General features: G+C 35.6%; 1 protein-coding gene across 1 annotated transcript in view; it reads left to right on the forward strand.

Moving 5' to 3' along the window:
- Positions 1–24,758, forward strand: part of LOC106092400 (sodium/hydrogen exchanger 9) — a 157,918-nt gene that overhangs the window by 61,045 nt on the left and 72,115 nt on the right. The window contains exons 12-13 of the mRNA XM_059366092.1: positions 213–321; positions 23,494–23,634. Of these exons, the coding sequence (XP_059222075.1) occupies positions 213–321; positions 23,494–23,634 (250 nt within the window). The remainder of the gene's footprint in view (positions 1–212; positions 322–23,493; positions 23,635–24,758) is intronic.

A 24,758-nucleotide genomic window follows, 5' to 3' on the forward strand; every position in this document is an offset into this window, starting at 1 on the left:
TATCAATGCTGTAAGACATGTATATCAGAATGCTTGGCGTCAACTCGTCTTGTTGTACAAGTTGGACGACCATATAAACTTTCACTTCTTACTTTCCAGCTTCCTCCTTTTCAGAAATGAACTTTTGATTTTTGCCTTGTATTTGAATACATTATAAACGTTTTCCCCGCTTTGTTGTTTTAAATTCTATTTATAAAAATTTTTAATTGTAGGTACATGAAACCATTATTAACGCATTCGAGGCCAACATTATTGGAAACTTTACCAGTGTGCTGTAATCCTGTTGCGCGTCTTTTAACAACGACCGAACAACTAACACAGGTATATACTTAATGTTGTAATTATTTACTTATTTTCAATGCTGGTATACAAAAACTGTATTGACGGTAATTTTGCATTATTGCAAAATTCCAGACAAAGTATGGCGGTATGTAGAGACAGTATGCAAGTCAGACTCAGCCCTATTTTTAATACTACCCGGAAAAGAAATTGTCAGTTGTCATTAATTTCTTTGCCAAAAAATCGGGTAGCGGAATAATTATGGAGAGGAGGTTTCGAATTTCGAAAAAGCTCTTTTACTTTAACAGTTTTGGTGTAACTATAAATTTCCACCTTGTATTTTTAAAAATAGAATATATACAGCCTTATTCACAAACATTTAAAATAGCTCTATAAGCCGAAAATAGGTAAAATGTTCTTTTTTTGTATTCACAAACACATTATAGCCTACTTTCCCTTTAATAAACCTATTTTAAATTTGAAAAGTTATCATTGCTTTTACCCTTGTTTAACACCATAATTCCATGGCTGCCGGTTGTACGTACCGGATGGTCCCAATGGAGCTCGTCATTGGCTAGGGCTGCCGCCTCAGTGTATAACACACCACTACAACAACCATAATAAAGTTATATTTCTCAATTCTTCAAGCATAACCTCAATGAGTAAATGCGAAACAAGTACAATAAAATCGCGCCAAAGCTTGGTTAATCGCCACCATGGTTAGTTTCTATTAATGGTGCTATCCAATGGCGAATATTAAAGATCATAAGTGTACGTACCAAATTTCTGCCAAATCCGACAAAAATTTAAGAAGTTTATATGGCGACTGGCTTAGGTGTATGTCCATAGTAGCATGAGTCGGATCAACATCCGCACCCTCTTTTCAACCTGGCCTAACTGAATAAAACTGGGGAAGACGTTCTGCACATAAGGAGACCGCTTCAATGAGATGAGAGTATGTGGATGGTTTGGATGTTTTCCAAGCTATTCCATCAACTGGTTGTAGACTGTATTGTGGGATCACAGACTCACAGTTCTCACCAATATACCCAGATTAAAGAGGTTATCCGTAGAGCGGATTAAAAAAAGGGGACTGCACTCATTGATATGTGAGAACTTTGCCCCTGTTCTATTTCATGTTCATTTTCATGACATCTACATTTCGTTACGTTAATTTCATTGCCTTTTCAACTGTTATACAATTCATGTGTCGTTTAGACTACGAACTCATAATTCATAAGCATGTAAAAGAAATAAGTATAAAATTTGAGTTTATACACTAACCTTATAAGGCGACTTCTTTTTACACCTATTTAGGATCAATTTCAACCAAAACGGCTTCTAATCTATGGTGCAAATTTCAGCTCAATCGCCAGTTTTCGAGCCCGTACCATCAATTTAAAGATTTGTAAAATCAACGATAGGGTTGATCTTTCTTTGGCTCGTGATGCTGAAAATGAAACAATGATGTCGACATCTCTCGAGCGGGAAGATTACATAGGTTCAGAGAACGTGTTGCCTTGGCATAGGCGAGGCGATGAGAACCAATAAATTCAGTCAGGCTGACGAAGGAAGACTATGAGCACCACACGGGTTGGAACTCTAAGCTCCGATTTGCGTGATTTGCAACTGCGGTCGTGGACAATCAGCGATATCGAGTGGAGATTCACAGTGAGAGACTGGCCGGCACTGGCTCTTGCCAGTGTTACTCGATATGACAAGGCGACTTATTAGCACCTTTCAATAACCAATGACTATAGTGTATTCGTGGCAATCGGTCGTATGGACCGGAACAAGCCTGCTCACCAATGGAGCTTGACTGGGACCACAAACAAATGTAGCGTCAAGAACAACAACAATTGAGGTCGAGCGTCATTTTTTAGTGTCACATTTTTCTATTGGCGACAATCTAATCGCGGACACGAGAGAACTCCTGTCTATATTGAGAATCCCGAGACCGAGTTCTGTTTCCTCTTGCTGATCATAGTAGGAATGCGTCAGGTGCTACGGTTTTAATGCGAGATTGTCGAGTCTGAACATATTCTCGGATAGTAAACGGCCCCTAGGGCGATAACAACAAACGCGGTAGACCCAAGAACAGTCTGAGAGTGAACGTCGAGGGTGAAAGTTTTTGTGGACAGTTAGATGTCCAAGAGGGGAATAAGAACCAAGATGGTGAAGTCACGCACTGTCTTGGAGTTCTCGCCATTTCTCAAAATCCGCATCGATTTGGTGTTGGGCTATAGCAGAGTAAAAGAAAGTGAAAGAGAAAACGTCTTGACTGCACGAGCCAGAGGACTGCTATCAATAAACTTGGTGAAGCCTTTCAAGGCAGTCCAAGATAAGGGGCGTAAAGTTAAATAGTTTTTTGACTGCTTTTATGTGTTTGTGAATACGAAATTTTAAAATCAGTTTATTAAGCAAAAAGTGTGAATAGTTAAAAGAGACTTTAAATTTAATTTTAAACATAATAACATTTTTTGTGAATAAGGCTGATAGTGTTTTAATCAATGAAAGCAAAAATGATTATAATCTACATACATATGTATATTGGATGTTTGTTAGATGTGTTCTTTTTATTACAGTAAAACAATTTTTATTGAAGTGGAGCAGTACAAATTGCAGATATTTGAAATATTGGGTTGTCCAAAAAGTAATTGCAGATTTTTCACATAGTCGGCGTTGACAAATTTTTTCACACCTTGTGACTCTGTAATTGCATTCTTTCTTCTGTCAGTTATCAGCTGTTACTTTTAGCTTGCTTTAGAAAAAAAGTGTAAAAAAGTATATTTGATTAAATATCATTCTAAGTTTTATTAAAAATGCATTTACTTTCTTTTAAAAAATCCGCAATTACTTTTTGGGCAACCCAATAACATTTTTTGTGAATAAGGCTGATAGTGTTTTAATCAATGAAACCAAAAATGATTATAATCTACATACATATGTATATTGGATGTTTGTTAGATGTGTTCTTTTTATTACATTAAAACAATGTTTATTGAAGTGGAGCAGTACAAATTGCAGATATTTGAAATATAAAACCAAATAACAAATGTCTATATGATTGCAATTAAAAATCGTAAACATAGAAAAGTCCAATATTACAAAGTACACGCATATAAATATATATAAAATGGCAACAAAACATAACACTAAGTTAATAACTTCAACACTTCCCCTTGTTATGTGATGTTAGCATTGTGAATTCACCATTTGTAAGCATCTACGTGTTCACGCACAAATAAATGTTTGAGTGCAATATGCTTTGCACGCCTATGAAACTCAGGATTTTGAGGAAGTATTACAGCTGCAGAATTATCGACTTGTAATGTAATTCTTTTAAATGCTTCCGTTGCTGCAACTAGCTTCAGCTATAATTGTTGACGTAGCCACCACAAAATGTCATTGAGTCAGCCAGGAAACTATGCCACTGGCAAATGTGACTACGATTTCAGATGGTGATCTACCTGTTATTAAACATCCGCCGAAACCAGCATCACTAAAACATTATAGTTTTGTGATCTTCTCTATAGTTGTACGTAATTCATCAGCATTCTTGCCAAAATTCGAGGCTAAATCAGGTCGGCTTCCAAGCATTAAGTCCATAATACCTTCCAATTTTTTTTTTAATCTTTCGAACTTGTGCCTGCAACTAGGACAAGCATAACTTTCTCACCATCTTTCTCAAGCAAAAACAAGCAAGGATCCGATTCACATGATGTTAAACCAAGTTTCACAAGAAAATGTCCAAATTTCCGATTTTCGCACCTTGGAGCTTGTTTAAATCCATAAAAACCTTGCTTTAACTTGCATACATTACAAGATTGAGCTGAATATCTTTCTGGCTGTTTCATATATATGTCTTCTTCCGGTTCTCAATATAAAAATGAAATTCTGCAAGACACATGTTCTGACTTGCTGCTATACTAAAAATAGCTCTTCTCGTTCCTAATTTTGCAACTGGACTAAATGTCTCATTATAGTCAATGTCGTCTTTACTTTGCATATCCCTTTTGAAGGAAGAGCCTTGCCACCCTTGTGAAGAGTTTTCAGAGTACATGTTTTATTATCACGAAGTAATTACATTTCAGAGTCTTTTGCAGATTTCCATTAAGCACTTTGCTTTTATTGCTTCATTATAAGTTAAAAGATTTTGTATTTCGTTCGCAAAATTTTGAGATAACATAACGAAATTTTCATTTTTTGAATTTGATGTTAATGTTCAATCCCTTAAACATTTTGATATCGGCTTGTCGTCATCAGAATCTTCATCATAATTTCTTCTGTTATTAGATTCAACTTCGATTTCAGCACTATTATAATCATGACAAAATTAAGGTATTATTTTTTTTTTTTTAACAAAAATACTATTTCTTTCATCGGCATCATATCCAACTAAATAGCCCTTAACAGATTTGGAGTCCATTTTCCTTTCTTTTCTGCTGTGAAATGTGGATCCTACTTTACTTTAATTGGCTATGACAGAATATTTCTTCCACTAGCCGAACGTAGACTAGCGTTCCAAGCACCTCGATCTTCTGCGCTCATTCTAAAATCTCTGACACCAAGTTTCGAGGTGTCTCCCACAACTTGATCTTTCCATCGGGCTTTTGGTCTTCCCGGTTTGCGTGTACCACCGTGTTTGCCTTCAAAAGACTTCTTTGCTGGAGCTTCTTCCTCCATTCTGACAACATGACCTAGCCAAGACAGCCGTTGTATTTTGATGCGTGTAACTATGCAATCGTCGTCATACAGCTCGTGGTTCATACGTCGCCTATATTCCACAGTGTGTGGTTCATACGTTACCTATATTCTCCATTAACACTGGTCCATATATTTTACAAAGAATCTTTCTCTCAAATACTCCAAGCACTGCCTTATCTGCTTTCACATGGGAAGTTTCAGTGTCTTGTATAGTGTAATTTTCGTCTGTCGAGAGGTGGCCTTGTTTCTAACCTGCTTACTTAATTCAAACCGACCTATGATTTTGGCCATGAACATTCCACTAAGGAGCAGGGGCAAACTTCTCACATATCAATGAGTGCAGTCCGATTCAAGTTTAAAGCTCAATGATGAGGGGCCTCCTTTTTATAGCCGAGTCCGAACGGCGTGCGGCAGTGCGACACCTCTTTAGAGAGAAGTTTTACATGGCATTGTACCTCACAAATGTTGCCAGCATTTGGAGGGGAAAACCACCGCTGAAAAATTTTTTTCTGATGGTCTCGCCAGGATACGAACCCATGCTTTCAGCGTCATAGGCGGACATGCTAATCTCTGCGCTACGGTGGCCTCCTCTCTTGTGATTAGAGTGCCATATCTATTCATATGTGAATAGATATGACACTCGGCATCTCGTATAATCTTCTCCAGCAGGATATTAAAGAAATCACACGATAGGCTGTCTCCTTGTCTGAAACCTCGTTTGGTATTGAATGGTTCGGAGAGATTCTTTCCTATTTTTACTGAGGAACGCGTATCAGCAAGTGTCATCCTGCAGAGTCTTATTAATTTAGCAGGGATGCCAAACTCAGACATGGCTTAAAATACCTTTGAACGTAAAGGGGTATCGAAAGCGGCTTTGTAGTCAACAAAGAGGTCAAAAAAGTCAAAGAAGACGTAACATTCGCATCCAATAATTCTGGAATGTCTAATTCTTGGTTCGTAAGGAGTCTTATCTTCGATTAAAGATATTCCAGTACGATAGCTGTACTTACAAGTTCTTCCCAAATTGCACCTGGAAATTCGGTTTTTTATTTGAGTATTTAAAAGTTCGAGTATAGGGTGCTGTAAGACTGTGCGTAAGACCATGTTGGTTTAATATAATGCGAATCTTTAGATTGTCGAATTTTCCTCCAGTATCAGTTTGTAACTCCTTAATGATTTGACCTTTTGCGATTTTGCTATATTTAATACTGTCTAAAGCACATCTTTAACTTCGGATTTCTGTTTTAGCAAGTAGCCGAAACGATACTTCGTAAACTCATTCTTAAATATTAATAAATATATCTTTCTGGCAAACGATTCAACAAACGGTCCACATACATCAGCTAAAAAAACGCCAGGGGCTGTAGCACTACTTCTTCCAAATGGCTACCATTTGCCTTTCCAAAAATACAAGGCTCATACAAATGGTTGTCCATCTTTACCTTTATGTTTAGTTCTATTTGCAATAATTGTTTAATGTGTTTTTTTTTGCATGTCCCCAACGTTGATGGTATTACGCTTTATTATTATTCCGATGTATTGCTCTTGAAATAGTTTTGTATAGAGTCCCTTGAACTTCTCGTTAGCCTATCAGCAAAGGCTTCGTATTTACTATAAATTCACACTTTGTTGACGATGGCTTGAGTTCGCTGTTCCTTGGCCCATCATGTGCCGCAAGAACTGAAAACAAAATTCTAGAAATTTTTGGAACATACCAGATGTCTTTCAAAACGATTGCTACATTTTTGTCCGAAACAAATGATTCTATTTCCTTTAATATTTCTTTTCCGTTTGCTCTTATGCAACATGGGGTATAAAAATGTTGTTTCTGAAAAATTTTGGATTTTTACAAACCACAGTGGAAGAAAATCGAAAAAAAACTAGTAATAAATATGTAATGTGAAAGAGATGTCTGTTAAAATACGAACCCAATCTCGCCCAAAATTTCATCAAATAAAAATTAAAACTCGTATATCCCCAAAACCAGTGAAGATATTTGAAAATCGGACCACAAATGAAGATGTGACAGCCCGGATAATTTTTCGAAATACCGAGGTGACAAACTTTAGGGGCCTGCCAAAAGGCGCCCGGACAACCTAGGCCCTTGCAACAACAATCTCGCTAACACCTCAGCTCTAACCAATTCAAATATAAAAGAGATATCTCTACCCATTCTAACAAGGAACATTTTTTACTAGTTTTTTTTTCGATTTTCTCCCACTGTGCAAACGTAACGATTGGCCCCATTATCTATCCAGCAATCTTCTGCACAGCTATCCTGAATGGCGTTTATTCACGCGAACCATAGATTTGCCTCCCCATTTCTTGACTTGTTCGGTTTGCTATCATTGCCTATAATGTTGTCTGTCTTGTTGTCTTCTGTCTTCTTGAACTTTGAATTTCTTGCCATTAAAGCTTCCTCGCTTGCATGCTTATCTTCAGATTTTCCAAAATTACGCTGGATTTACACAGCTGAGCGGTCATTTCATCGACAGACTTTTCTTCATTCTTTGAAAGAAACTTGATCACTAATCTTCTGGTAAATGGCACCACTAACTGCACTCACCATTAACGATTTTGCGAAACTAATGGCCTTTCTATGTAGGTCCAAAGATGACTGAAAATTACTTTCTCTTCTGATGTAGCATTTTCTACTAACGTGGATGGTTCCACTAATTTTCTATCTATAACAACTAGGGCTCCTTCATGGTAATCCACAATGTCTCGAATTTTTCTCTTCCACATCAGCCAATGCGTTTCCTTCTGCAACAGCTTCAAATCCTACGAAAAGCCCATTGTATTCTTACATCTTTCTTTTTCACAAAATTTCTTCAATAGATTTTTCCATGTTTTTTTTTTGATAAATTTTTAAAAGCTGCCTGGACCCATAACCTATTAACGTAACAGTTTTTATTGAAGTGAAGCAATGTTTAGGTTAAGGTGGCAGTCTGCCACCTGCATCAGACTCACTTAAACGTTTTAGTCCATTGTGATATCACAGGATCAGAAGGAGGAATATGCCTTCTAGTTCCAACCGTTGAACCATTCAGATCGCTTAAAAAAGCCCAGTAGTTTTGGTTAGGTTAAGTTGAAAAGAGGGTGCAGATATTAATCCGCTCCGTGCCACTATGGACATACACCTAAGCCAGAAAGCGGCTTGTTGTGCGCTCTAAAAACTATAAAGTAACCTCTAAAAAGAAAATTTTAAGTTAGGAATTCCGTGCTACTTACAAAATCCTTAATTGTTTTCAATACCACTCCCCTAAGTTGGTTCATGTCTAATATTGTGTCTCCACCTAAGTACCGGTATTTGTTGAACGCGAAAGCCGAGCAATGACAAAGGAAATGCTCCAACGTCTCATCATCTTCCCCGCATGCCCTACACATGCCGCACCGATTTGCGGCCCAGTAACTTACGAATGTTCACATTCGCTTAATCAGACAGGTTCTCAAAGAAATTAGAACTTAAAGTGGAACTCCTTCTAACTGATAGTGCGGGACACACACAGAAAGTGTTCTATAGTCTCTTCTTCTTCGATGTCCTCAGTCTGTCAGCATGTTTTCCGATTAGACAGTGACCTGTCATGACTGACACAATAACTGAGACGTCTGTTCTAGCCAATGACAGCATAGCGGTAGACCTCTTCAAGTCTAGATTAGGCCACATAGTTTTGGAATATGTAGGGTAGTTCCTAGTCTCGCAAGCTCGTCTGCTGTACAATTCCCTGGTATATCTCTGTGGCCCGGCACAGGTGAATTTTGAACTGTTAAGCAATCTCGTTGAAAGATCTGCGACAGTCGATGGCGGTTTTTGTGTTCAAAAATACGTTCTCCAGGGATTTAATGTCTGCCTGGCTGTCTGAGAAGATATTTATGCCAATCGTCGCAATGACATTATATCTTAGCCATTCCACCACTTCCTTAATTGCAAGAATCTCCGCTTGATACACACTGCAGTGGTCGGGTAACCTTTTCGACATGACCAGTTCTAAATCTTTAGAGTACACCCCAAAGCCCACCTGGTCATTTAGTTTGGAACCATCTGTATAAAAGAGTCTATGTAACTCCTGTTACCAGGGATATCGTAGTTCCAATCGGTTCTATCAGGAATAGTGGTACAGTACTTTTTACAGTACTGTATCAAGAATAACACAGTGTCCGTAGTAGCCACATGACCAATGAGAAAGCGCCCTCAACCTCTCGACAGTGGTCGTGACATAAGATGTAGCATAAAATTCATAAGCATTAAATTCAGTGCCTCAGATGGCGTCGTCTTCAGTGCGGTTGTGATGCACAAACAAGCCATCCTTTGGATCCAGTTGCGTATTGAACAGCAGATGGAATTTTGAAGCACCGTCCACCAGACCACAATGTCATAAAGCATTATAGGTCTGACAACTAAATATATACCCAATGCATGACCCGCTGTCTAAACCCCAAACTTTTGCCAATGGCTCTCTGGCAGGTGTATAGGGCAAGAGCATACGCGACATCTTTTACAACCTTTGCTTCCAGAGTCAATAATGTTAATGGCTATATTCTTAAGTAGAGGAGACAGTACACCTCCTTGAGGTGTTCTTCTGCTGACCCATCTTTTTAGATCCACAGATTCCAAGCTTGCCGTAATGCATTTTTTAGTAAGTAAGTTATGAATAAACTTTCTTACGGTAGAGTTGTTGTCTAGAAACTCTAACTTCTTCATGATTAACGTCGGTTTTACATTATTGAAAGTACCTTCAATGTCAAGAAATGCCACCACTGCATATTCCTTGACAGCGAGAGAACCCTCGATGCAGCCGACTAGGTCGTCAAGGGCTGTATGTATCCGCCACGGAGCTGCAAAATTCTACCCAGGATTTTTTCTGAGCCTTTCTCAGCTCGCTCTTATATTTTCTTATCTCAGCCTTATAGATGTCCGAATCGTGTGGGGCTTTTATGGCTTTTGCTCTGTTGAAGAGTTTTCTGCAGTCCTTCTTTATACCAACCAGCTATGGGGTCCACCGTGGCGGTCGCTGCTTCGCCCCTTAGCTTGGCACTAAGACATACTGACACAGTCGAATCATTCAGGGCCTTCGTGATCCGCTCGATCATTATGTATATATCCTGCGCAGTTGTTACTTCCTTTTCTGGTCTAAAAGGGTTAGACGTGCAGAATTTGTGCCGAAATTTATCCCAATTCGCCTTTTTTCTGTTTAGCCGAAGGACCACGTCTGCAGTATTTTCTCCAAGGGTGAAGCAAATGCAACGATGATCAGACAAGCTGTGGTCATCTAAAACTTCATAGTCGCATATTCTTGCGCTTATACCTTCCGATACAAAGATAATATCTAGTACCTCCTGTCTGTTCCTGATAATAAAGGTCGATATATCCCCTCTATTACAAATCGCCAGATTGCAACTTATAATATATTCGATAAGCAGCTCACCCTTTTCGTTGACATCCGAACTTCTCCATATCTGGTGATGTGCATTATCATCACTTCCTACAATGAGGCTCTTCTTTCCTACAAAAGCGGCTGAATCGTGTGCAATATATAGGGAAGCCAGCCAGTAATGATACTTATTTATTTGAAGGCTAGCTTCACTGCTTAGCGCCGGAAGAAGAAAAACATTAACACTATTCTTTGCAAAAATACAGGCTCTTTGTCTCTCCAAGTATGCAATTTAATATTTTTAGCTTTAACATAATTATGTTACATATCTTAAAAATTATATTTTGGGCAAGTAGAAGGCCAGAAACCAATTTTTGTCCCTTTTGAAATATTTGGTGCCGTATGCCACCATTATTCATTATTTGTTATTCTTTTTCTTCATTAAATTGCAACCCAACTGTGCATTAATCAAGTGATAGCTGTCAAAGACAAATTTGATTGAAAAGCACACATCTAATAATACCCTTTACTGTAGGCTGTTCAGAAGAAAGTAGAATAGAGTATTCGTATACTCCCAATTTGTGCAAATTTGCACACGTTTTTTTCTGAAAGTCGTTTGCGTACCTAGTTGACAGCAGACGAGCGCAACAGAGCGTGCGATTAAAATTTTGAAAGTTTGATAATTGGGACCTTGCAAATTTCTGCAATTTACATCATCGAACAGATGTTTTATTCAAATAAACAACAAAAGACAGTAAAGGGTTACTCTTCCGCAAAATTTGACTGCAAATTTTAAACGGAAAGCAATCAAACACACCTTTTAATTTATTGGTGCTGATGACTGGTCTTAACATTGCTAAAAATTAATTGCATGGCAGAAGCTGATGACCACCACTTTTTTATATAACTTGCTGATATCGGAGGGGAGCGGACCTTCCCCTGACCACCAAAGCACCACCCAGACTCAAAAGTGGAACCATCGATACAATATTGGACTTTATTGAAATATGTTTGGGCTTAGAGTACAAATTTGGTGCAAAAAATTAAGCCAAAAAACGTCCGAAGCCTTTCATTTAAGTCTTATATTGGACCTCCAAACAATGTTTGGGTTGAAAACGTTAACAGTAATAAAAAAAAACTATTACATTATTTAACATTAATTGAAGCAATTATTTTATTAAAAAGTGTCTTATTATATCTTTTATCCCAAGTATTTCTTTTTAACCAACCATGAATTGCTTTGTTTACATTTGGGATTGTAAAATATGTTTGGCGGGTCGATATTTTTTTCTCAAGTTACAATCAGGTGACATATTGAGTTAAAAGTCTTGGATAAAACCAATGAAACAGATACAAAATACTTCATTAAATTTAGATTGCTTCTAAAAGAATCTGTAAGATGACCTAACAGCGATGTTATGTTGTGCCCTATGCGAAAGGCTGCCAGTACGCCTTCACAAATGTTCTCCTTAATACTAGAAAAGTTCTGGTCCATAAAATGCGCTCAAAAATTTTAGAAGGAGCTGCAATCATAGACACAGTTGAAGATTATCTGTACTGCGAATTATAGCATATGTAGGGTGTATGGTGTCTCTCCAAGATTTTTTAGTATCTACACTGGGATACAGATGGTTTAAATCTTTAATGTTTGATGTGCTACCGAGAATTGAATTTAAACTTCCTATTTTTTTTAATCTTACAGTTATTTATACTAAAATACTAATCATTGCAATATGTTCTTAGTCTATAGTCGTTGCAATATTTTCTAAGCCTAAAGTTTTTAATATTACTGTGAGGTCTAAAAAAATTATATGAAAATACCAATGCAATATTGTATTTTTGGGTCAATCGGTCATTGCCCAAAAATGCAAACAAACATTCTACACCTATGCCTAACATTCTTCACTTATGACAAACATTCTACACCTATGCCCCTAAGAATGAATTTATGAATGAAGATACAATGTGATGTCCGTTGGTCAAAACACGTGTGTTTGGGCTTTCTTAAGCGGTGCAAGAAATATTTCACTTGTACTGATCTTCTCAATATACTACCTACTCAGGCCGAGGATGGAATATAACTCTCATATATGGGTAGGAGCTTCAAAATCATCCTTGGAGCTACTTGACCGGGTTCAACGGAGAGCGATGGTGTTGGTTGGGGACAATAGGGTATCCAACTCTATTGCTTCTCTTGAACATCGTCGGAATGTGGGTAGCGTTTTATTGCTCTATCGTTATTTTCATGGCGTGTGTTCCAGTGATATTCGTCTTCTTATCCCTGACGTTAGGATGTTCACCAGGAATACAAGACTTGCCAGGAACTCACGACCGTTTGTAATTGATTGGCCAGTCAACCGAACCATGCATTATCGAGAAAATTCATTTTTCCCCCGAACCATTCGTATGTGGAATCGACTTCCGGCTAATGTCTTTCCCACCGACATTGACGTTCAGAAGTTTAAGACAAATATCAATAAACACTACTCCCTCTCTCCCCCCCCCCACACACACACACAAACCTTTCACTTTCCTAATTGCCAACGCAATGCACTGCATACATATATAAATTGAAATAAGTTTACATAATAATATGTGTATAAGATAGCTGTGAATATAATATTTGTTCTTTGGGTTTGTATAATTTAAGTACAGGGTGGCTGATGAAAGCCGCTACCAAAAAAAAATGTAATAACTTTTTTTCTATTTAATAATAATAATTTAATAATTAATTTAATTAATTAATTAATTAATTTAATTAATAATAATTTAATAATTAATTTAATAATTTAATTTAACATGAATAAAAGAAAAATGTATTCCATACACCGAAAAAAAAATGTAGCAATATTCATCATTGTAGCAATATTCATCAGCCACCCTGTATGTTATTATGATGCAATTTTTCTGAATTTTCTTCTCTTAATGGCGAATTTACTTCTAGTCTTTTTATTATTTTTTAGGGTCCCTTACGCGGACTTTGATTTTTCATTCTGGATTCTAGTTTTATTAATACTAAGTCTCCTATATTAATGTATAACTACTGTTTGTGTTTTTATCATAAATTTGTTTTGACTTATTCTTAGCTACGTCTATTAATTTTCTAGCGTTTTCTAATGATCTTCTTAATCTTAGTTCGATTTCATTAGCGTAATTTTCTATGTCATAACATTTATTTGTGTCTTGTATCTTGTCTGTCGGTAAAGTTGCTAATTTTCGGTATATTAATTCGTAACAATATGTATAGTATGGTATCCATTTGTCCCATTCATAATCGTAAATAAAGTTGAATGAATATTCATTTATTACTCTATGGTTTCGTTGAACTGAACCTATAGACTGATGATAGGCAGCTGAAAACTTGTCTTATGCTGAGTAACAAACTTCTTTTAGTAATTCATTTTTAAATTCAGTACCTCTATCTGATTTCAAAGGTCAAAACTCAAATTGTTCAACTAAGGTTTTTGCAATACTTTTTGCTTCTTTTGTTTCTATTGGAAGAGCTATTACGTAATTGGTTAATTCGCACTACATAGTTAGAATATATCTGTAACCGTTAGACATTCTTAAATGGCCTATTGTATCTATTTCTACTGTCTAAAAACTAGTGCTTGGACTTTCTGTTATTATCATTTTCGCTTTTACATATTTTGTTTGTCTATTTCTCAAACATTTATCACATTTTCTAATGTAATCTCTATCCATCTTTCTCATACTTTTCCAAACGTAACGATGTTTTAATTTGAGTACTGTCTTCCTAATGCCAAAATGTCCTGGCATAGGTGATTTTTGGAATTCTTCTATGATCTTCATTTGTGAATTTTTGTTCTTAATATGCTGCAAACGTCTACATATATAACGTTACATTTAATACAAGGATATATAAATATTCAAAATTTGCACCCCGTCTTTTTAAAGCTCAGTTTGAAAATCCGTACTCAAAAATGTAGTACGAAACGAAGAATGACAAAATAGTAATGAAGCTGCATTCCATATGTTCTTTGGTATATCAGATTCGAGCAGCTTTTTGCTACGCCATTTTGTTGAGGAATGTAAGCAATGGATTCTTCTACTTGAATATCTTGTTTTATTAAAAGGGTCACGACATTGTTTTCCCTCGACGCAAACGTTACAAAAATTGATCTTTTGTGGTCTTAAATCCATGCCAAAAACCATGTCCATATCTTTTGTGCTACAACTGATTCTTTTAGACATTTGAAATATTTGCGGCATATTTGTTAATATTAAAACTAACCTCGCATAGACTACCACGCAAGTGCGCTATTTCTACTTTCTGGCTCCTTTTTGTTGTTGTTATAAATGGCTTGTCTTTCAAGAATCTCCAGTTCATATTTTGCTATGTGTCATGGGCGTTAGATACAATAAAATTATTGAAAAAGATATACGATAATAAGAGACCTATATGATCTCTCCTTATTTCCCTTAATTTGTCAATAAAATTTCAAAGTAGTTCGTTCTTTTTTTCCCAACTGGCGCAACATACTTGAACCTCAAGATAAGAGTGCTTGCACAGACTGAAAAAAATACACAGAAAAAATTAAAATCTCGATTCAGTTAAGAAATTTGCGTATTTAATTAAAAATGTTGCTGAAATCGGTGTTATAAAGAAATTTGTGTTACTAATACACGATTTTGCAATTTGGATTTATAACAATCTGAATAGATCAAATAGTGCGGTTATTATTTATTTGAAAAAAAAAAACTATTTAACTGACTAATTTAAAGTAATTAATTGATATTTGTTTGCATAAATTAAAAGTTTTTACTTCAGACGATTAATTGCGTGTATAATATATGCATTGCATTAAAAAAAGAGTAGGTATAATAAAGAAATATATTTTTTATACTGAAATAAATCGTTATGAATACCAACCTCAACATTTCGCATATAATATCTCGAATTATTGATCGACATGAAGGGATGCGGTTAGGTAGTTGTGTTTCTGCCAGTCAATATTAAAAAGCCTAATTTATGAATGGATAATTAAATATTCGAATGAAATAGGGTAACACTAATATGCGTAAAAACCTCATAATTTCTACAATGTTCTCCATTTTTGGGTGTGTTTCACATGTATGCAATTTGTATTTTTACATCGTGGATTTTTGTATTTGCATTTTCGTCCGTCGTTCATGCACAAAATTAAAATACGACTGTGTGGGAGAGAAGCAAGCAATTCTGTTTATGCATTTGGCGCCTATTTGGCTCATTTGCACTTCAGTTCGCATAGCATGTACACATAGTCCATAAAGTCTGCGTTCATGTGACAATTTCTTTTTTAATGATTAAAAAAAAACATAAATAAAGTTAAGTTTTGTTGTATATGTTTGTATGTTGTTTCTTTATATTTCTTAAATTAGAAAACAAAAATACAACTTTGCTTTTGCTTTTTTGTTCTAACGGTACTTTTGTCTCATAAGAAGAAATTAAGACAACCAAAAAGACTGCGTTCACTTTGTTTACTTCGAAAGTACCGTTACTTTTTATGAAGCTTGTTCTTATTTTTGATCAGTTTCAGTTCATTATCATAACAAGTGATACACGTGTTTTTTTTTTTAATTAATAAATTTGGAAACATGGAAACTAAAGGAAAGGAAATATGCCTATCTGAAAGAAAAATAATTATTAAATTGTGGAAAGAAGGACAAAGCTTTAGAAATATTGGTGGAACAGTTGGAAGAACGTGTTCTTCTGTCCAGCGCGTAATTAATAATTACAAAGAAACCGGTATTATAAATTCAAAGCCTCGGCCTGGGCGTCCAAAAAAATTATCCGTTAGAGAAGAGCGCAAAGTGATTAGTATGGCAAGCAACAACCCTCGTATGAAATCAACCAAAATTGTTGAAAATATTAAAACAATGTTTAAAAAAAGGATCTGTGTCGAAACTGCCAGAAAAATATTCATAGAGCTGGATTTTATGGAATAGTTCCTCGAAGAAAGCCGTATATTTCAGTCATAAACAGACAAAAGCGGATTGCATTCGCTAATACTTTCATCAATAAGCCTCCTGAATTCTGGAAACAAATTATTTTCTCCGACGGGAGCAAATTGTGTATTTTTGGCATTAAAGGTCGGCAAATAGTGTGGCGCAAATCCGAGACTGAGCTGGAAAAACAAAATTTAGTTTGAACTGTGAAGCACGGTGGTGGTGGAGTTATGGTGTGGGGGTGTATGGCTGCTAGTGGAGTGGGTCAATTAGAATTTATTGAGTCCAAAATGGATAAATGGGGTTATCTCAATATTTTGAAAAAAAAAAAAAAAATTTTAACCAAGTGCTGCTAAACTAGGGTTAGCAACGACATTTTGGTTTCAACAAGATAACGATCCAAAGCATACATCGGGGGTTGTTAGGCTTTGGCTTCTATATAACACTCCAAAGCAGCTTAAACCACCACCCCAATCACCAGATCTCAACCCCATTGAGCATCTTTGGGATCTATTGGAGAAAAAATTCGTCAGCATGTTATAACCAGCAAGGAGGGCGAAACAGAGAATTTTGTTTTTGTTTTTTAATGTTAGGAATATGAAGAAAAAATATATGCAAAAGAGTTGATTTGATTTATAATTTTATTTTGTGTTCTTTAACCAATCATTGAAGTTTGTCAGTTGAGCGCAGACTTTATGAGCTTTGTGTATGTAAAGGGTACGCAATATGGTCTTGCCTATTGTAGAAAAATATGTGTTAACATACGTCTTTTTTACCAATTACATGTCATAACTCAATGCAAAATAAGATTTCAATGTTAGAAAATATCGGAGCAATTAATCAATTTGTTACAAATTAATACCGTGTTTAATTGGTCAAATTTAAGTCAATATTTTTTCTGCGTAAATACCTGTATGTTTTAATTATCGATGCCAGCATTCAAGGATTTCTACCACTTTTAAGAATCAATGATGCCAATCCGGCCTATCAAAAGGTGCGTGTTGAGCTGCTATTACCTACATGCTTAAGATAGCATTTATGCCAAGTTTGAAACTTATTAAATTAAAATTTGTTGCAGGACATCAATTCTTTGGTTTGTGCATCATCTCTATATTGCCCAGCCTAAACAGCTAAAGCTAGAATCGTGAAATTCTGCGCGAATGTTGGTCTTGGTTCGGAGACGAGATAAAAGATCGGATTTTGTGATATTCCGAAAGTATCGAATAGTACGAAATTGTGAATGTTTGCCCAGCGCGAACGGGAGGGGCTAGGAAAATGAATTGGGGCTCAAATTAAAAAAAATTGTACCGGTACTATTTGGTTCCTTCTTAGATAGATAGAATTAAACAATTTGAAGATTCGGTAACAAATAGAACCAGAAGTGGAAGAAAATGTACTAAAGTGCTGTAATTGGTACTGTTTGGTACACTATTTGCTGATTGAGCTAAAGCTTTCATAATTAGTACACAGTTACAACTTGCCATTATACATTGGCAAATGGGAGATTTTTTTGAAATTCGTCTTGTATTTTTCGGTACTATAACGTACAAAATTGTACTTTCTATACAAACTACAAGAAATCTTGCGGGTACCAAAATCTCGATAAGCAGAGATATAAATCCAAGGCGCCGACGCAACAAACTATACAACTTATCCACCAAGAAATTAATCTGGAATGTGAGTACCAAGCATAAGATAACGGTCAGAGACGACAAGTTCAAAATTCACGATAAGTGGTTTGTATGGAGTGGCCAAAACGAATTAATTTGTGGAAAAGATAAAGCTGAAATTGCATTGAGAAAACTATACGGCGAAGAAATTGAAAAGGAAACATTTGATGCTATTTTGGAAAAAATAAACTCAAAAAACTTTTAAATCCTCACATCTCACTACGCCCTAAAGTGAATATAGATAAGATAAACAAATTAAAAATTATGTCATATAACATAAATGGATTCGAAAATAAATTCTTGTACCCAAATTTTTTCAGATATATAACGAGTTTTGATATTTTAATACTAGTAGAAACACATACTCTTGAAGATAAAGCTCCCAGATTTCACAAATACCTGCCTGGTTTCGAAATATCTTGGATATTTGCAAAGAAAATTAATAATTTTGGAAGAGCATCGGGTGGAGTTATGTTGGCTATTAATAAAAATGTTAACCAAAGGAATATCCGGTATGATTTCCAAACAAGGAACTCGGTGCTGAGTATTATCGTATCGTGCGGGTATCAGAAAATGACGATTGTACCATTATATATCAGAAGTGCTGATTGGGAAAATGAATTCTCCGTACTAAAAGGAGTATGTACGATTTCGAAATTGATAATCTAATACTTTTGGGCGACGTAAATGTGAGGATAGGCGAGCTACAACAAGTTATCTCACCAATACACGAGGAAGTTTTTGCAGCCGGTTATAAAGAACGAAAATCTATGGATAAAGAAGTGAATGGAAAGGGAAGAAAATATCTGGATTTCTGTAACGATTTCAACCTCACGATATTAAATGGGCAGACATAAGGCGATAAAGAAGGGCATTGCACATTCATTAGTACAGTTGGGTCCTCAGTAAATGACATTTGTGCGATATCCCAAGAGCTTTTGCATCTAGTTCAATCTTTCCAAGTAGATGAACAAATTTGGTCAGACCACTTACCCATAATTTTGGAATTAAAATTAGAGAATAATACATCCATAAATAATAAACTCAGCCTATTGCCGAAAATCTCATGGAAAGAGTCGAATAAGGATAAATATTAAAGAGAACTCAGCAAGAATCTAGCTCATCAAAACCAATACACTGAAATAAAACAACTTACTGATATTATTATTTCATCTACAGAGTGTGTAAATACTCCACAATATAGCCCACATAATAAATGGTTCGATACAAAATGTTACTGGGCGCGAAAAAAAGTTTTTATGTCTTTAAATAAATTTAGAAAAAGTCAAAATGAACAGCACCGGGTAACATATATGCGGCATAAAAAAGCTTGTGGGGAAGCATGCCAAGCAGCAAAACTAAGTTATTTTGAACAACTACATCAAAGGATAAATAATATCAATAAAGGGAAGGAATGGTGGAAATTGGCAAAGGAAATAAATAGACAGGAATTTAAAGTGGGCAACGCAATAACCGCTAACACATTTAAGGATTATTTTATGAACTTATTAAATCCCAAACAAATTTCACTAGATATCCAATATGCTCCAAGTATGATTCAGGATAGTCTACTAGATGGAGATATAACGCTAGATTAAATCAAATCCATGCTATCCAAAGTTAAGCTCAATAAAGCACCAGGAGAGGACAGAGTACCCTACGAATTTTACATCCATGCTACGGATGAATTTTTATTAGCTCTTTCTAGAGTATATTCTAATGCATACAGAGCGGGCAGTGTAGAAGAATTAATGGTTAAGACTATCATCTTTCCAATGCATAAAAAAGGAGATTCAACGATCCAGCCAATTATAGAGCAATATCCTTTATGAATACTGCAGCAAAAATATTTATGGGAATCTTAAACCAAAGACTAGCACACTGGGTTGAAGAAAACGGAATAATGGTGGAATACCAAGCTGGGTTTAGAAGACAATACTCAACAGCAGACAATATTTATAACCTCGCGTCTATTGCAGCTATTAAGCTGGCCGAAAAGAAAAAGCTATATGCATTTTTTGTAGTTTTTAGAGCCGCTTTTGATAATGTATCTCGGAAATCTCTTATATACAAGCTATTTTCAATGGGTATCTCATTTAAGTTTGTCAGAATGATAGAAAGCTTGTACGAAAGTACGAAATCAGCAGTTTGGAATGGTCATGAACTCTCTACATACTTCGATACCACATCAGGCGTTAAGCAAGGATGTCTTCTTTCGCCATTGCTATTCGCTCTATATATTAATGACCTCCACGAATACCTGGAAGGCGGCATTGTCATACAGGAGAGAAATATCCGAATCCTTATGTATGCGGATGACATTGTCATCATGGCTGAAGATATACAAATTTTACAAAGTATGATCCATAAACTGGAGGAATATTGTAACATGTGGAACATGGAAGTCAATACGAGCAAATCGAAAATTATGGTCTTTAGGAACGGGGGAAGATTGTCAACCCAAGAAAAGTGGTACTACAAAGGCCAGGAATTGGACATTGTTGCTGAGTATGCTTATTTGGGAGCAATTTTTACGCCAAAACTAACTTTCAAAAGCCATGTAATAAATAGAATATCCCAAGCGAAAAACGCAGTCAATTCCACATGGAAGCATTTTCTAAAACAAGACAAAATTAGTTCACAGATGAAATGGAAAATCTATCTTGCAGTTTGCAGATCTATCGAAGCATATGCAGCACAAGTTTGGGGATTTGCGCACTTCGAAGAAGTAGACAAATTCCAACGATTCTTTCTGAAACGTATCCTAAAACTACCGGAAAATACTCCTAACTATGTAATTGATCTCGAAACGAATGTTGATGACGGACACAAATATACGCTACAACTGCACCTGCAATACATCTATCGATCGCTGTTTGAATATAACATAGATAGACTACCAAACTTCTTGAGTAAAATAGTCCTGGAAAAGAAAATATTCTGGGCAAAATCTGTTAATGATCTTCTATCTCATCATGGAGAAGCAAATCTAGAGGTTAGTACTAGCAATTTTATGTTGTATTATACATGCTCCAGACTACTGGAAACACTAAGTAAATAAACAGAAGAAAATAGAAAGTGCAATGCAAAGCAATACAAGGATGTACAAAAATCTAGACTATAATAGGGGATCTCTATACTTGAATGAGAAATACGATCAAAAGAACATGCGATGGATAATGAAAGCCAGAGCTGAAATGCTCTTTCTGAATGCCAATAACTATTCAGCGAGTGAAGAACAAACTCTATGCACACTCTGCAACCTCCAAGAAAGGGAAACAATTCAACATTTTCTGGGAAAGTGTCCAATATTAGCCGAAATAAGACAGCAAGTCTTTGGAATAGACTATCTACCACTATACCAAATTATGGACATACTAAATGGCCATCGAAGTGCTGACTGGGAGAATCTAATAAGATATCTGAGAACAGCAATGAAATACAGATCATATATCATGAATGAATACCAATAATTTTGTATGTACATTTCTAACAAACTCAAAAACAATATGTTAAAATTCAATTTTTTTTTATAATTTTTGCCTCGGCAGACGACAATATTGTCATAGCCGTATTCATTCTTTCATTTGAATAACTCGATACTTTATTCCGAAAAATTGTAAATGAAGAACATGTATACTGTTATTTAAAATGAAGGAAGAATTACTACTACTACTACTACTACTACTACTACAAACTGAACTGGAGCACTGACATTTGGGATACAGGCACACCTTTGGAGTATATTCGGTCGACTAGAAGAATTTTTGGAAATTCGTACATTAAGGTACTAAAACGTACAAAATGGTACTTTCTTATCAGATTGAGCTACAGTTCTCCAAATCGAGATGCAGTTATTGCTTGACAGTATATATCAGGAACAGATTTTCAGATTGAGTTACAGCACTTTAAATTGAGTTTAAGTACTAAAACGTACAAAATTGTACTTTCTTCACGGCTTAGCTTCTCAAGTTTTAGATACAGTTACACCTTGACATACACAGTCCAGGGAAATGGACTGGAATCTGTAAGTATGCCTCTAGCGACATGTAAGCTAAGTTCCCAGGATCAGGCTCGAAGGGCAACGAATGATAGATGGTCACAAAGAGGGGGCTGTGAGCATTTCAAAACTATGGCCTCATCTAGACTTGAAAATGTCTACCGCTGTGCTGTCAATGGCTAGAACAGACGTCTCAGTCGTTGTGTCCATCATGACAAGTCACTGTCTAATCGGAATACATGCTGACAGACTGAAGGTTGCCAGCAACGACTTTTGCAAATGCTGTGAAGACATTGAAGAAGAAGAGAATTTATCGGTCGACTAAAAGATTTTTTTGAAATTTGTACATTTTGGTACTTAAACGTACAAAATGCTACTTTCTTGGGATAGAGGTCCGAAACTTTTAACACAAGCACACATGGAGAGTATAAATCGGGCAACTAGGCAATTTTTTTGAAAATCGTACATCTGGGTACTAATACGTACAAATTGGTACTTTCTTTGCGGATTGAGCAACAGCTCTCAAAATGGGGATACAGTAGATTCTTAACAGAATATATCGGGCGACTTAAAGATTGTTTTGAAATTCACATAAACACGTACAAAAGTACTTTCTTTACGGATTGAGCTAAACCTCTAGAATTACATTATTATTTATTGGGCGACTAGGAGATTTTTTTGAAATTAGTACATCTAAGAACCAAATCGTACAAATTGTTACTATTTTTACGGATTGAGCTAAAGGTCTCATTATTAGGATACGATTTGCTCTATCTATGGGCACTAAAGAGTTTTCTGAAATTCGCACCTTGATTTATCTTAGTCCACAATGACACAAATGGCATCTTAAACAATAGGGTAGAAAAAGACGCACGAAAAATTGGAAAAGATGCATTTGGTAGGACTTTAGGTACTATTATGTATTTACAGATTGAGCTAGTGCCTGAAAATGTGAGATACAGAATAGGCGACTAGAAAGTTTTTTTTGTGCATTCAGTTTAAATAGGAGCTCACAAAATTGGGATACAGTTACATCTTGACAGTATATATCGGGCACTAAAACGTACTAAATGTTACTTTCTTTACGAACTAGGCTAAAGCTATTAAAATTGCGATACAGTTACACCTTGACATTGGGTGTATCATCGAAGACAGCGAAGCAACCGGGGAAAATTTCAAAAGAAGAAATTTTTAATCTAGATTTTCTGCACAATGGGGCAATTTTTTTTATTCCGTATAGAACCGAAAACGGCAAAAAAAATGCATACGGTCATCTGCCTATTAGCGATACTAGCCGTCTGACTATAATAGTTGAAACTTGTAGGAAATTGAAAAAATCTCTTCTTTGAATTAAAATGCTTTACTTAAATGTGAGTGTGCACTGTTACACTGCTCTAAATTCTTATTACTGACATTTACCATAACTTGTTAAAATATGTTGTTACTAATAACTGCATCATGAAATTCTATACACTTTTTTTATACATATGGACGCCATGCATTGGAACTAACTTAGGATGGTGATTTAAGACGAACAGATTCAGACTCAGACGTCTGTATCGATGATAGTGACTTAAGCCGCAATCGAAGTGGAAGCGGAGGTGGCGGCTCTGTTACGATGAGTACTGGGGATCCACGCCGCAACTCTATCAACCGTGTAAGTATACTATACGTGGCAAATAATCATAGTACTTTGGCAAGATATAAAAACTGTGACTGATATAACAACGAATGTAGATCACTCTATGATGTTTTCTAAAGAGGATATTATCAAATTTGTACTCTTGTTGTTAACATCTCTTTTAACCATTACTAATCATTGAAACAATTGAAAATCCCTATTACCAAAGATAAATTTACTAGTGTCATTAATTTGGCAATTTACTCACAATATACTTGCATATACGTAGAAATAGGATATTTATATGAATATAGCAAATTTTAATATGAGACACGAATATCTTATCATACTCTATACTGGCATAGAGCAAAAACGTGCCTCTCTTTGAGAAATCACAACTCACAACTCACAATGCTGAAGACCATGCCCACATTCATTGAAATAAAGTTCCATCGTCTCCAACATTCGATGATTTTCTCGTCATCCATCACCTATTGTATGATTAATTACTTATCTATCTTAAATATAAACCATTGTAAATATGTATGTACTATAACTATTAAATAAGTTTGATATAGATAGATACGTATGTATTACAAGAACATTTAGTATACTTGCTGTTGCATGATGTTGTGATTGGAAATAATAAAAAATACTAAGTCGTAAACAACAAAAATTAACCACCAATTGTTTAACTTTTCTTTTTTCTTCTTTTCCATAAATGTTATTTGGTTCTCTGTTCTCGTTCTAACTTGTGTGGACTTACTCTATATAATTTGTAACGAACTAACAAAATCGAATCTTCTATCCCAAAAATTATATCCCAATACTATTGTCACCAAAAAACTCATCATCACGGCTTGCTAACAAACCAACAAACTCTAATCCTGACATTAACAAAAACATTAATTTGCAAAACCAAAAAAGTCTAACATTTTGAATGAGACTAATCAAATTATTGCCGATCTCAGTGTGGTAACAAACAATTTTATGTAAAAAGAAGATAACCATGAATGATGTGCAAAGCTACGACATAAGCAAAAGTTATTAAAGGTTGGTTTTCTTTCTATTTTTCACATTTATTCATGCAATCTTTTTCATTTATCCGATAAACATTGAATCTATTCTCTCAATAACACCAAAAATCATCGTTTGCACCT

Source organism: Stomoxys calcitrans, chromosome 3 (assembly GCF_963082655.1).
Source record: "Stomoxys calcitrans chromosome 3, idStoCalc2.1, whole genome shotgun sequence".
Classification (NCBI taxonomy): Eukaryota; Metazoa; Arthropoda; class Insecta; order Diptera; family Muscidae; genus Stomoxys; species Stomoxys calcitrans.